Below are 16,160 nucleotides of genomic sequence, written 5' to 3'. Positions count from 1 at the left end.
CCTTAAATATAACAATCTGGAATGGTAATATATGACATCCTTGATTTTCAAAACATATATTTTCACCCAAAAATCGTAAAAATCGGACATGTAGAACCAAAGATATGCAATTTTTGATATACTGGAAGTAGCATGGTGGCCATTTTGAATTTTCGCATCTGGCCGAGTTAGCCCACATTTTCACGAGGTTCACCCCAACTCATTTTAATCAGCACCCTCAAATTGACTAAAATCAACCTTCAAACCTTGGTCTCGGAAAAACGGTCACGGAACCCTATTGTGGGAACTCTACTATTTGGTACCCAAACACTATTTGCACACACTTTGAATTATATGTTCAAAATAACGTTAAATACCAAAAAATCATACATATAGGGTAAAAACGGCAGCCATTTTGAAATTCAAAATGGAGGCCCTAAAAGCTAATAGAACCAGAGTTGGTGTCAAAGCCACCCAATGCTCGCCTGTTTATACATTTATCGTTTTTAAAAGACGAGTCTAATAATTAATATTTTTTATAATTCTCTAACAATTTTTTTTTGGGGGGGACCAAGTCCAAAATCTAATGGCATGATCCTTAGACCATACCTAACCCCCCCCCACACCAAGTTTCGTCGAAATCCATCAAGGAGTTTTTCCGTAATACAAAAAATTTAACATTTTCACGCTCACGCTCACGCTCACGCCGGGGGTATCGCTATAGCTCTCTGTTCTTCGAACAGGCGAGCTAAAAACTGGCACCTTTTTTTTCTGAATTAGTGACGTTTATGGATGTGTTTAAACACGGGTGACAAGAATCTACCCAAAATTTTGCTTTTTTTACATAAACCCACAGACTATTTGGTCTTATTTGCTTTCTCCCACCTGTCTCCTTCTTTCTCTTTCCTCTCGCCCCCTACTCTCTCTCCCCCTTCTCTCTCCCATCCCCCGCTTCTTTCTCTCCCCTCCCCAACACCCTCACTGTCTCCCACCCTCTCCCTCTCTTTCTCTCCCCTCTCTTAGTATTCCCATCAATGGAGCAACTGGTGGTATTTGTGAGTACAAAATATAATGTCTTCTCAGGGAAGTAACGTCATTTTTCCTTCAGTCATCACTTTACAGTAAGATCTCTCGACAAAGCCATGGCTGATAGAGAAAAGCTGTACCAGAATATCATTCAAGCTTGTGGGAAAGCTCACCCAGAAATGGAGAATGAAGAATTAGAATGGCTTGGTGAAGACGACATTGACATGGATAGTTTGGAAATTCCACCTTGTGTATCTGTTGGTATGGGTACACCACCACGACTTCCTCTTCAAACTCGACGACTACAATGGGAAGACAATGTTTAAACTAAGCAATTTGCTTTTATCATTAATGTTTGGAGTACGTGTGTCATTAAAAACTTTCATATTCCCGGAAGAAAGTTTGCATTGATTTATTTAGCATTATGTAACGGCACTGGAAACACTTCACTTCCCCTCTGTAGCACTCCATAGCATTTGGGCCTACAACATCCCCCTCCCCCTACCACCCCCACTCCCCCAATGCATTACCTAATTTTTGAATGCCCCCAAATGGGTATAAAAGGGCACATTCCAATAGTAGTTAGGGTCAAAACAGTCGAAGGGGTCTAAAGGCTCTGAAAGTCTCTGGGCTATAAAGTGTAAAATGTAAGGGTCTGAAGGGGTCTAAAGTGTCGAAAGGATTTTAAAAGGTTTAAATGGGTCGAAGGAGTCTAACTCTAAATAGTCAAAAGATCTACATGTGTAAGGATCGATACATTTTTGTATATGGTCTAGAGAGGTTTAAAGGATCTAAAGGGTACATTTCAAAATTAGTTAGGATCTAAAGGATGTAGATGTCGAACGTCTTCTAAGGGTCTTAAAAGTCTTAAAAGAGTCTTAATAGGTGTAGGGTTTTAAAAGTATATGGGGTCTAAAGGGTATGTTCCAATCGTAGTTATTGTTTAAAGGGTCTAATGGGGTTCAAATATTCTTCAGGTCAAAAGGGTTTACAGATGTAAGGGGTCTTTTAGTGTTTAAATGGTCATAAAGGGTCTATGGGAAATTCTAAAGATTGAAAGATTATAAAGTGTTCATAGAGTCTTAAAAGGTCTGAAGCAATCTCAAGAGTTTAAAGGTCAAAAGGGTCTCCAGGTGTAAGGGATTTAAAAGGTCATAGTAGTCTAAAGTTCTGTAGAGTTTAAGAGGTCATAGGAGTCTAAAGTTCTGTAGCGTTTAAGAGGTCTAAAGGGTAAATTCCAAAACGTTGTTCAGGTTTAACAAGTATAAAGGATGTAAATGTCAAAAGGGTCTTAAGGGGTCAAAAGGTTAATGGGGTTTAGAGGGTCAAAAGTGTCTTAAGGGGTCTAATGTCTGAAGGTCCAAAGGGTACATTCCAATAATAGTTGGGGTCTCAAGGTCTAAAGGATCTTGAGGGTTTCAAGGGGTATATGGGATATTAATGGGTCTAAAGGGTGTAAAGTGTCAAAAGAGTAAAAGAACTGAAAGGACTATCCCTTCTCTGTCCTATAGAGTCCATAGATACTAGGAGTAGCGACATGGCACATCCCAGAGAATTCTGACCACTCGAGTCATCAGCACCATTTTGTATCCTTCGATCGTTCATTGAATGAGCGCACAATGGCTTTACCATTCATTTAAAATGGCAGGACGCTGTGCCATTGGATGTACCAATTGAACAGAGAACAGTTTCAAAATGTATCGATTACTTGCAGATTCCCTGAATGAAAAAAAAATTGGGAAAATAAAGTTAGTCGTCTGCGATGGAAACAGACCTCGGGGTGGTTTCTGTGATAGATAAGTTGTAGTTCTGTGTGTGTACATTTACTGTATGTGTGGTGCTGTATTCACATTGTACTGTATTTGGCAATTGGGTATAATTCGTAAACAGACATAAATCAACATCAAAACATCGATCGATAATATATGGCATATCAAGAAGATCCTGGCCAATCAAAACATTTATACATTTATAATCTATGACATACCAAGAAGATCCTGGCCAAGTTTTTGTTTTTTGTACACAAAGTTGAGGCTCGTGGTGGAGCACATACCTCCACCAGGCTGAACAGTTTATGTTTGGTATCCCATTGATAGCCCGGATCAGGATCCAGATCTTCACCAAAATATGCCAATCATTTCATCCTCGTCACACATCCAATCCATCCACCAATTTTCGTCCGAATCTGTCGACAACATTTTGAGATATCCTGCTCACAGACAGATCGGGGTAAAAACATAACTTCCACCCACTGAGGTAGGGAACAGTAGAGAGGGGAAAGGGGGGGGGGACACCAACAGTAGAGTTGAAGGCCAAGATAGAGGGAGACTTGGATAAACATTAGGTGTGGAGAGGAATGGATAAGATGATAAATTGGATTAGTTGCTTATAAGTAAACACGTCACTTGTGTGTGTAATGTAATTTTGTTCGAATTAGTCGAAGTGTTGTAGTTAACAATGGTTAACAATAAGTCATGGTTAATTCCAAAATAATTCAGGATCAATTTGCCTTCAGCCTCACCTTGTAGCAAAACAGCATATTTTGTTGGAAAAAGTGGAGGAATCCAAAGAGTGGGAGAAAAGACAGTCAGAGAGTTTATCAACATTCATGATGTTGAGTTTTACGGATATATTGTAAATGGGAATACATTTTGGGAATTTACACTCTATCCCAAATTTTGAAGGCCAAGGTCAAATGGTGGTCCGAAAAAGTATGGCCATCATTGGATCATGGGCCAAGAGTAAATCACGGGCGATCACCAAGGGTAAGCCTCCCCCGTTGAGGGAACCTTACCCTTGGTGATTGCTTTGTGATTGCAGATATCTAGCTGCAAGTTGTCACTCCTCTTAATATACAGTAATACAGGGACTCGACTCTGTCCTCCCTCCCCATTCCTTTCGTGTTCTTCAAAGCAAGAGAGCATTAATGATATTAAGAGGTTAAAATGTAATGAATAGGTTGAATTAAATAATGACAAGTAATAAAAACATTTCAAACACGAAAAAGAGCAATCAGAGAGTGCAGACCCTCGCCAGGGCTTGTTTTTTTGTGGTATTTGTGCACTGCTGTGTTACGTAATTAATAAGAGAGCTAATTAGAACTGCCACTTTATAACTGCTGGCAGTGATGACCGGATACCAAGATATCCAACTTTGATGCAACTCCACTTTGATCAGACATCTGACCCTGACCCATGACGTTTTTATTATTATTCAATTGAATTCAGAAAGGGATTAAAATAAATTCAATTCAAATCAAATGGATGACCAAATAGGTACAGTCCTGCATTGGAGAAATCAAAAGGAACCCGAACAAGCAAAAAGCAAAGATGAAGTCATCAAGAGGAACCTGAATAGGATTCACATTTCAGCTGCTGATCCTCTACTCTCAATCCCACCCAGGCATAACCAAGTGAACCTTATTCAAAAAAAAAAAAAAAAAAAAAAAAAAAAAAAAAAAAAAAACCGCACATCAAAAATTAAATAATTCTGGCTGCCAGACCATGTATCTGATGAGGTTGAAATTTAAAACATACCAGATGACCCATGAACCTGTTGGGTTCCTGTTGTGACAGCATTTGATGAAAAAAATAATTTCAAGAAAAAACAAAAGATAGCTCCAGTGAACTATACCGCTGAGGTTGTCTGCATTGATCAAATACTCCCGAAGACAACTTGACTGAATCGGTAATTGATTTTTCAATATTTTTTTTCGTTGCCCGATTTGAACGAATCTCGATACTGTGCGTCAATGTGAAGAAAAAAAAAACGGAGAAAAGAAAGTCAAAGAAATTATTGTGTGTTATCTTCTAAACACAATTTTATTTATTAATGGACACAGAAGTATTAGATCAAAATGGTGATGTTTACTTTATGCTTAAAAATAAATCGTTCTTTGTCTATACGAAATGTATGAGATTTTTTATTAAATCATTTCAAGAAAAAAAAAAGATAGCTACAGCGAACGATACCGCTGAGGTTGTTTGCATTTATCAAATTCTCCCGAAGAGTACTTGACTGAATCGGTAATTGATTTTTAAATAATTTTTTCGTTGCCAGATTTTAACTTAACTTGATACTGCACACTGCAGGAAAATGGTGAGTAAGGTGGGCTGAAAAATTTTGCGCTATCATGTACCGTTTTGGCTGTATTTCGGGAACATACATACATACATACGTACAAGATGAGAGTTTTAGTAATATACTAGACGACCCGTGATCCCGTTGGGTTCCCCCCTTGTGACAGCGTTTGATGAAAAAACAAGACACGAAATTTTAACATTATTTAGTGGTCAAACTTTAACTTGAAGAAAAATAGCGCATTTACCTAAGGAGTCATCGTTCAACGGGGCACACGTCTAAACATAATTTTATTTATTCACGAACACGGAAGTATTAGATCAAAATGTCGATGTTTATTTTATGCTTAAAAATAAATCGGTCTTTGTCTAAACTAAATGTTTGAGATTTTAAAATAAATCATTTCAACAACAAAAAAAAGATAGCTCCAGCAAGCTATACCACTGAGGTTGTTTGCATTGATCAAATACTCCTGGAGAGTACTTGACTGAATCGGGAATTGCTTTTTTAATAATTTTTTTTGTTGCCCAATTTTAACGAAACTTGATACTGCACACCGCAGGAGAATGGTGAGCAAGGTGGGCCGAAAAGTTTTGTGCTATCATGTACAGTTTTGGCTGTATTTTGGGAACATACATACATCCATACAAGATGAGAGTTTTAGTAATATATAGATAGATATTCAGGGGTTCACACAATTTTTTTTTATTTCGTTCTCCAATGAATACCAGCAGAAATGGTTTGGTACTCACGAAAAAAAAATGTCAGCTTCGAGCATGCTAATCTGCTTTCCCAAGTGCCACTCTGAATTTTAAAGTGCCTCTAAGCTTAGTATGCATCTTACTCCTCTGTAAGCACGCTCTCAGAACATCCACTCCAGACGAAACTCGCAAGCCACTCGTTTTTCATTCGGGACGTTCCTGAACCTCCTCTTCTTCCTCCTTCGATCTTTTCTTTTATCTTCTAAGTTACAAACCTACAACATGACTTGTAAATTATAATGTAATCATTTATAAACTTAATTTTGAAATCACAGTATATTGTTGCGGATTAGGGGTGGCGGGATTCTCACCCGGTCCAAGGCGCCACCCTCACCACCACAGTCTCTGGGGTTTATAACGCCGGCCGGCTCAGCACAGGCCTCGGGTCATGCGCCTTCAATCACGATACCAACGTAATCCTTGTACCTTGCCAGTTGGGGAAATAGAACCCCTGGTTACAGACTGGTTTTGTCAGAGACCGAGCGGAGTCTACCAGTCTGTAACCATTTTTTTGGTGTTATATGCCAATCGAACGGATCGTTCCTCGACGCGACACAAATTAATCCATAGCGGCAACTTCATACGAATAAACCAGATTTATTGGGGAACATAGGGGATCACAACACAAGAAAACTTCACGACAATGTTTTTATTACCAATTCTCAACCCGTTCTTAACTAGGGAACCACAGTCTACAGGTTTCGAGGGGATCGCTACCGAAATATGCCTTGTACAACACGTGCAGACAAAGACAAACACCATGCATGCAAGACAAGACAGAGTACTTGGTGATGTCTCATGGACGAGAGGAAAGTGTCAAAAAGCACGAATGTCGCTCGTAACAGGCGAATGTCCACGGATTCGAACTCCCGCTCGAACCACGCCGCGAGGCAAAATGGCGCTTGTCCGTTTGTCACAGACCTCACGCACGCGGTCTCCGTGCGCTCTGGCCCCGCGCAATGTTGATGGCACAAGTCCGCCAGATCAACGATGGGCCTCAGCCGATCTCTCTCCATGGTTCAGCAAACAAATCCAGGCCTGGCCCGTTCACAAGACAAGGCCCAAATCGAGGTCCTGGGCTCCGGCAAACGTGTCGAGCCGTTGGTGTGAGCAGGGACCGTCAGAAGGTCCGGCGTCTCCTCTCCTGCCTTCCCGCCTCGAAGACCGACTGTCGTCGTATTCTCTCGGCAGAATCTCACGTGCAGGCAGCCTCTCAAAAGCCCACTGCCATTTCTCAAAACTCAATTCCTCCATTCGCTCGTTTTGAATCACGAGCACGCTTTTAGAGCGACTATTTCCACACACTCAACCCCTTTTCTTCCCTTCGTTTCTTCTACACATGAGGACGCCTTCTCTCAGCGACTGTCGACCAAAGCTCCTCCCCTTCGTGTCACTTCCTCCCATTAACTCCACCTCCTCCCCTTGGCCACACCCTCCCAGCCAACTGGGCGGGGCCTATCGTCCGTAGAGGGGAGGAAGAAGAGGGGGCCCCTGTTCCACCACCATCGCCCAGACAACAAAACAGCCTTTTACACCTCCCGACACACATATGACGTCCTTTTTACCACACAACCTAGCTAAACAGGCATTTAATGGGGGATCTGAGCTAATCCTATATTTAGTATTCCAATAAGGGCCATTTCCGTAACAATATCATTTGTCAGAATTATTACGGAACAATCTTACCTACACTCGCTGAGAAAACCTTCCAACAACAACCTCTGTTGTGCGTGTATGCTTTTGAGCTTTTGGAGCATCGTTGAAATATGTATTTAGGTCTTTTTAACCGCACATGAATACCTGCATACCAGTTATGTGAACTGCTGCCTATACTCCCCATCACTACTACTATACATCATAATTGTACAGTTTCATGTCAATGGATGAAGCTTTTGAAGATAAAAAAAAAATTAAAAGATTTTCATTCAATCTAATATGGCTGTCAGACCATGTGACCTATCAATTATTCGTGAACACCCTGTTATCCCCCAAGGCTTGGGGAATGTGTGTGAAGTTTTCCCTCAATCTGTCCAGCCGTTCTGAAGAAGAAGAATATTTTTTGTAGGTTTTAGGGTAAATCCAATATGGCTGTCAAACCATGTGACCTATGATGCCATAGGTGGGAATGTTTTGTTCCTCATGGAGAGGCGGTCATACCTGTAAAGTTTCACCGTGATCTGTTCAGCCATTTCAGAGAATATTTTTGAAGCCTTTTTTCAAAACAATATGGCTGATGAACCATGCGACCAAGGACGTCATCATTTTTTTTTCTGTTTACCAATTAATCCCTCGATGACCCACAAAAATTTTCATACTGATTGGATGTAGCGTTCTACGTATGCAATTATGATGTCATAATGAAGGCACCTATGACATCATCAAAAAAATTATCACATTCTCATGTGGAGTACTTGCCATGTGCCAAGTTTCAATCTTTTCTTTGGTGCAGTTTTGTAGGTACAGAGGTCCAAAGCTTTTCCGTTTTTCCAACATGGCTGCCACACCACGTGATCTATGACATTGTAGATGGGGACAAGTCTGGAGACGGCGATGGTTCACGAGCAATGTACACGGTTCGCCTTTTTTATTTTTTGACCATTGAGGGGATGCCACGAGCAAACTGGCGGGAATTGGGAAAAACGTAAATGATGAAAGTTGTAGTAGTCGAAGAGCACTACTTGCATACCAACTTTCATTCGAAACAGTTGAAAACCCTAGGAGCTCGATGCCCGATTTATTGATTTTTTTGACATTTTCTAAGTTCGTGACCTTGTGACCTTGACCTTGGGACGAAAATGAAAAATCGAGCTCCGTGGGGCTATGCAGGTGCCATTGGGCTAACCAAATACCGAAAACCCCTGCCAGATTCAACAAACCCCCTCTGAGAAGATGTAACTTGAAACCGGCTACCCCCTAAAAACACATGTTTTTTGGGCGTGGCTCTGCCCATAATGGGCGCAGCACGCCCATTCTCCGGAAAACACAACTAGATCATCATACAAACCTCGCACCCTAATTTTATCAAGATCGGATCAAAACCAACGGAGCTATGCTCGGGACAGACAGACAGACAGACAGACACACACCCATAACGAATATAGTGGTCACTTACTGACTCGTGAACCAACAATACATTTTGATAATTTACCATGGGATGTGACACTATAATTATCATTAAAACATTGTACTTGAGTTGTCACACCAATGGTGAAAATTTCATCTCAGTCCAACAAGTGATTGCAGAGAAAAACACAAAAGTTCTGTGCGAACAAAGAAACAAACAAATGAATCACTCATGGAGTGAGGAAGTTTGTCGAAGTTGTTTGAAAATTTATTATAACTTCATTGCAGTCACACGGATACAGCACAAGAAACAGAATTTACAGTTCAGTCAGTTGCCATCATGAACAACATTCGAATGTGGAATGTGATGTCAATGGTTTAAGTCAAAAACTCCATCATCACCTCCACATAAAAACAAGCAAAATTCTTACTGAAAACGGAAAATTGACACACCTGCGTGATGGTAACGTCATAATGGATTGGTACGATTAGATGTGGAGGGCCTTTCATTGTTCATAAAACTGGCCTGCACTGCAAAATAATACATCACGTTTGCAGAATAGTGCCATTGGCGCCTGAGCGTGATAGACGAATTTTCGGTGTCAGGCGAACTATTGAACCGGAACAGTCACAACGAAGGCCTGGATATCTCATGAAAGAATAATATCTGAACTACATTCTCACCTAGTTTGAGCCACATATCACAAAAATTGATGGAGATACGCGCTTTCAAAAATGGCCAAATTATGACACATTTTTGCTGATGGGATCCAGAATACAAACCGGAAGTTGATCAAATTACGTCAGCTAATGGCCAATCGTATGTTTTACATTCCCTAAAAGTTTGAGCGAAAAATATAAAACTTTCGAATTTTAAGAATTTTTTTGTCATGTAAATGGGCTTTTCAATGCAAATTTCAAACATTTTGTGACGTCCCAATCTGGATCAGATCTGGTTGAAACATGGCAGGGTGAAAGATATTATGACCCTACATAAGCACATTAAATATCTAAGCAATTGAACAAGAAATGGCAGAGAAATTATTTTTTGAAATTTCGTCCCATGTAAATGATTGGGATTTTTTGAAACTTTGAGAATTTTTCGTGACGTCATCATTTGATCCAGGTTCACCCAAATTTATAGGTTCAGTCCTTGGGTGATTATCTTTCATGTCAAAATGTTTCGTGGACATATACTCAAGGACCGCTGAGAAAATCGATGCACAGACAGACAGACAAAAACACACACACACACACACACACACACACACACACACACACACACACACACACACACACACACACACACACACACACACACACACACACACACACACACACACACACTCTTAACTGTACAAAGTGACAGAAGTTGTCTTCGACAACTTAACAAACAGACTCAAATGCAATACCCTCTCCGTCAGCAAGGGTAACTACAGTATGTCCAACATTTTCATGGGCCTCGGCACGAGTTGGATGGGAGTGATGAATATCCCCACTTTGAACATCTGCTGCAGATTCAAGAATTTGTTCAGCTCAAGTTGTGATGCTATCTATTCACTGGTGCCTTTTATTTACATATATATATATATATATATATATATATATATATATATATATATATATAGTTGAGGTTTATGGAAGAGTTAGTATGACTACACTACACAGATCAGGATGCAACAGGACAAAAGGAACAGTCGAGAGAGTGGGGGAAAGATCAACAGCAGAGTTGAAGGTCAAGATAGAGGGAGACTTGGACAAACAATGGGTGTGGGGAGGAATGAGGGGTAGGAAAGGATGCATAGGGTGGTGGACAAGATGGATGCAGAAGGAAACTCTTGGGAGGGAAATCTGTAAATTTGTAAGGAGGAGGGATTGGGGTGGGGTTGGGGGGAGGGAGTGTTCATGAGTTTAGAAAGTTCATGGTTTTGGATTGGGGACGATCTGAGATGGTGGTGAACAGCTGTCTTGAGGACCAAGAGGCCTTTATCGGACATCTGTTGAATCATCATTGCCAGTTAAGTACCTGTTGGGCCGTTGAATTAATACCAGGTGGGTTAACTCAACCTGTCATCCTTCCAAGGTCAGCAAAACATCAGCCTGTCATCCTTCCTAGGTCAGCAAAACGAATACTAGCTTAATGGTAACAGGGGCATTAAATCAGCGGCACAGTCATGCCCCCAGAAAATGATACAGCCAAGCCGCCACATACGAAAATAAATAAATAAATAAATAAACAAATCACCATCATCCCAATCCAGAAGTCTGTCTTCATCTCTCTGCCCTTGGAATCCTTATAGCCAACCCCTTTTGTACAGTGTGTCAGTCTATGTTGACAAATGGTCTCATGTCATAGCCTCCCTCCCCCATGTCATCTTCACACCCAGGTTCCCCATGACCTGCTCAAGGCTCCCCAAATTTTGTGTACCTCCACCCAATGCCCCTCCTCCACTTTGCTTCCTCCATGCCCTACCCTCTTCCTTGCTTCCTTCACACCCTATTTGCGTCCCTTGTACCCATCTCCTCTCTGCTTCCCCAGCACCCCCTCTATTCTTCCCATACATCCTGGCCCTTCTCTTCTTCCCCAGCATCCCTACCCATCTCTGCACACAGACAAACAAGAGGTGGTTGCAGAGGGGAAATCTCTACATCCCTGACTCCCCATTTCTACCTCATTGTGTCCCTTTAGGTAAAAAAAGAAATGGTGGTGGAGCTGTGACTTTATAATCTTTACAATGTCCACAAATTATTCCATTCTGCACCTGGGTTTGCAGGTATTTTCATCTTTTACACTTAGCTTTACTTTCTTTTTTTTTCTCACCTATTGTCCTTTCTATTCACTCTGCTCTCTGTTCAGAACCTGATAACCTATTTGCTTGTGTTTTTCATCATTTTGATTTGTCAGCCTGTTCGCATGGCTGCCTTATTTTCCAAAGGCATAATAGTTGTGCATCCCAATTAAAGGCTGTTGTCATGTTTTGTTTTAATTGCTGGAATCAGATGATAAGGCCCTAGAAGAAGCAGAGGTAGACCAAAGATCAGAAAAAGAGATGAAATTGGAAAGTTTGCTGGAGTACAAGTAAAGGGCCTCAACTTTCATTGATAGAACAGAATGGGCCATGTTGAGGGAGACCTTCATCCTGCAAAGGACGGAATAGGCTGGTCTAGTCAAGTCATGCTTGCTTGTCTTTTTTCCTATTTTAAAATATCTTTTCGACTTGTTCTCTCCTTTTTTTATTGTTTATTGAATTTATTACCTCCTCCATCTGTGATGGATGGCGGATATGTTTTCACCCCGTCTGTCTGTTTGTTTGTCTGTCTGTGTACAGGAAATCTTAAAAAGTTGTGGACGGATTCGGATGAAACTTGGTGGACATGTTGGGAGTGCAACACCAGGATCTGGGCGGATGTATGCAGTCTACCAAGTTCCCTTCTAGTTACCTCTGCCACTGAAGGTGGAAGGAGGTTATGTTTTCACCCCTGTCTGTCGCTTTGTTTGTCTGTTTGTTTGTTTGTTTGTATGTCTTTGTGAGCAGGATATATCAAAAGGTTGTGTATGGAATTGATTGAAATTTAGTGGACAGGTTGGGAGGGTGACAAGGACAAACTCATTCGATTTTAGTGGAGATCTGGATCTGGCTTTGAGAAAATTTTAAGTGATTCTTCACCATCGAGAGATCGGGCTAAACCGATATATAACACAATATCTCAAAAAGTTGTGTACGGATTCGGACGAAACTTGATGGATAGGTTAGGTGTGGAACAAGGACTAATTGATTCGATTTTGGTGACGATCTAGATCTAGATCTAGATCCAGACAACAGACTTTTTTAATTTTTGAAGTGATTCTTCACCATTGAGAGATGGGGCCAAAAAACGATAAATATGATGATATTTCAAAAATTCCTGAGGCTCGATATGTTCTCCTAGCCATTGCATGGCAGAGATATGTGCTCCAGCGAGTGTCCTTCGAGTTATCATTGTTTTTGCCTATGAAGTGCTTTGAGGCATCTCATTGTGAAAGGTACTTGTTGTATAACTAAATACTAATATATTACAAGGAACATTTCTTGTAACCTATTTCTTTATCATGATTGATAGATAATCCTGTTTTAACAAGTGAATATCGACTCAATATAATGAACAGTGAAATGTAGAAGAAAAACATATTAACCTCGCCACTGGAGAGGGTATTGCACTTGGGTCTGTTTGTTGGTTTGTCTTTCGCTTGTTTGTTTGTTATTTATGAAATCGAACATTCTCCAGTTGCTTCCTCCGTGTGCTTTGGGGGGTTTTTTTTGCAGGGTTGGGTGTGGGGGAAGGTTTTAGAGGGTGGGTTGAGGGGAAGTTTTGTGGGGGTGGGGTGAGGGGGAAGAATTGAGAGGGTAGTGTGAGGAGGGATGCAGAAAGGTGGGGACATGATGCTTTGATGGGGTGGGGTGGGGTGGATGCTTATTCTGATTCCAAATTCCCAACTTTGACAAACAGGGATAAAGATCATGGGATGCAAAATAAGATCACTTGTTGAAGGCACGGAGAAACACAGCACTGTATGTGTGGGGTGTGTGGGGTGGGGGGGTGGGAAGACGTTTGGTGGTCCAAGTGCCAAGCTGACAAACAGCTCTGAAAAATAATCAGTGTGAAGAAGGAAAATGTGTGTAGCATTTATGAAGGAGACACAAGGGATTAAATGCATTTATAAAATTATTTTAAATGCTTTCAGAGGAAGAAGAAACATTTCAAGAAATTCAAGTCAAAATGAGAATTGTTATGGAGTGAGAAATAAAGTTTTTTTAGTTTTGTTTGTTTGTTTTTTATTTTTTTGAAGCAAGGAGAGGAAATTGGATAGTGTTGAGGAGATGGAAGCAAGATACCAAGGATAGAAGCAGGATAGCAAGATACACTTTCTATCCTAAGAAAGGCCATGTCAGGCCTTGAACAACCCGAAATGAACGAAACTAACACCAGAACCAACGAACGAATTAACATGAAATATTGCCTGGGATACAACAGAAACACTAAGACGAAGACACAACAACATCAAAACACGACAAATCCGGTTCGGAAAATTCAGCTTTATGAAATGGAAATGAGGAGCTCAAATTTTCACCAACACGTGCAAAAAAACCCCGAACCAGAAATCTAAAGGGTGTAAATGTCTTCAGGACCTTTTAGACCATTTTGATCGCTTGACCCTTTACACATTTAGACACTTTAGACCATTGCAGAAACCTTAAGACCTTTTAAGAACCTTTAGACCACTTAGACACCAGAAGACATTTATACCATTTAGACCGCTTCGACCCCTTGACCCTGAGACCTTCAGACTCATTCAACCCCTTTAAACTCCAACTCCCATTGGAAAATACCCTTTAGATCTCTTAAGACCCTTATAGAGCATTATAGACTCCTATCGACCATTTGGATCACCGAGACACTTTGGACCCCTTTTGACCCTTTCGACGCACACCACACAAAAATCTATAGAGTCTTCTGGCAATATACAGACAATACTTTTACAGCAAATGATGTGCAATCTTCAGCAACCCGGAGTGCGAGTACTCAGCTCGGTTGAACACAAATTGCATATTGCATTACTGAATTGGTTCACCAATCAAAACCGAGAGGCATATTGTTTTTGAGGTCAAAAGTTCAAAGGGTCATATGTCAAGGTCACATAAAAAATCTTTCATCTGATTGACTTCAAATTTGAACAGGGTTTGTACATGTCACTGAAGCCTATTGTCTGAGGTCAATAGGTCAAAGTTCAAGATCGCATAAAATGACCAATTTCCATCATATTCTGAGCATGTTCCAGCCGAGTGGAAAAATGGCATAATAATCCTCATCTACAAAGGCAAAGCCCCCCCCCCCCCCTCGCTCCATCTGCAGCAGCTATTGCCAAATCACCTTGCTATCAGTCCCTGGAAAGGTTTTTGCTCATGTTCTCTTGAACCGTATTCACCCCCTCCTGCTACAATGCCCCCAGCAATCGGGTTTCATTCCAAACAGGTCTACAACAGATGCCATACTCGCCCTCCATATTCCTGCAGAACTTCATCGGGAATTTCAGCGTCCATTAAATGTGGTGTATATCGAAATCAAGGCCGCATTTGACTGTTGACCGAACATTCCTATGGAAGGTGCTCAGAGACAATGGAGTTCCATCATCACTTCTCAACCTGATCCAGAACCTCCATGAACATACAACAGCCCACGTCAGAGTGGACACCAACTTATCATCACCTTTCCCCACATCTTCTGGAGTTCGTCAAGGGTTGTGTCCTTGCTCCTTTCCTCTTCTGCTGTGCCATGGACTGGATAATGTCAAAGTGTACAGATCAGCTTGGAATTAATGCCAGTAGAGAAATCATCACTGAACTACTCTATGCAAATGATGCTGCCCTATTTGTGAGAGACCTTATTTATTGGCCTGATGTGTTCAACCGCTTTGAATCGACTGATAAAAGCCTCGGCCTTAGGCTCTCATGGCAAAAAACGAAAGTATAGAATGTTGCCATTGGTCCTTCTCCCTGCCAGTACATATCTCTGGTGTAGTTGTGGAGTCAGTGGACCATTTCACCTTCCTCGGCTCCTGATGTGCGTAGACGAATGGGCATGGCTGGCTCTGTCATGGGGCAACGGGATTGCTGTCTGGAAACAGCACCGGCTTAGTTTACCATCAAAGCTCCGCATTTACAGAACATGTGTCCTACCTGTTCTCCTCTATAGTTGCGAGACGTGGACTCTTTTGAAAAAGGACCAAGACACTTTACAAGCTTTCCACATGCCATGTCAAAGTCACTTCCTTGGGGTACGATGGTATGACCAAGTTTCAAACAGGACTATTCGTGAGATCACTTGACTAGGCCCCATCACACACGATATTGCAAGGAGATGTTATTCTCTGTTTGGACACATCTGACATTTAAATGATCATGTACCGGCTCATATTTCCTTGGAATTTGCCACGAATCTTTACCATGGTCACGGACCCAATCCAACCTGGCGCAGTCCTCGAGGATGCCCAAGACTTTCTTGGTTATGCCAGTGACCAACGAGTTTGGCCTTAGCCCACATGCATGTTGGCAGAGGGCGGAAGACCGACAGTTACGGGGGTCGCTACATCCCCTAGTTGGGCATGTGTATTCGTAGTAATAGTAGCAGCTTGAAATTTGAACAGGATTTGCATCTTGGGTCAGACGTGGTTCACCAAAAAAACAGAACGATAGATTTTGCATTTTTGACATG

General features: G+C 41.3%; 1 protein-coding gene across 1 annotated transcript in view; it reads right to left on the bottom strand.

The window, feature by feature from the left end:
* Positions 1-16,160, bottom strand: part of LOC147031430 (lutropin-choriogonadotropic hormone receptor-like) — a 141,278-nt gene that overhangs the window by 106,887 nt on the left and 18,231 nt on the right. Inside the window, exons 3-4 of the mRNA XM_085862987.1 lie at positions 3,059-3,190; positions 1,179-1,307 (exon numbers count right to left, since the gene is read on the bottom strand). Of these exons, the coding sequence (XP_085719113.1) occupies positions 1,179-1,231 (53 nt within the window). The 5' untranslated portion in view covers positions 1,232-1,307; positions 3,059-3,190. The remainder of the gene's footprint in view (positions 1-1,178; positions 1,308-3,058; positions 3,191-16,160) is intronic.

This window comes from Eptatretus burgeri, chromosome 2 (assembly GCF_056783735.1).
Source record: "Eptatretus burgeri isolate ZD-2024b chromosome 2, Ebu_testis_v1, whole genome shotgun sequence".
Lineage (NCBI taxonomy): Eukaryota > Metazoa > Chordata > Myxini > Myxiniformes > Myxinidae > Eptatretus > Eptatretus burgeri.
The sequence above is the reverse complement of the archived record's forward strand: the minus strand, read 5'-3'. Positions and strand labels throughout refer to the sequence as shown.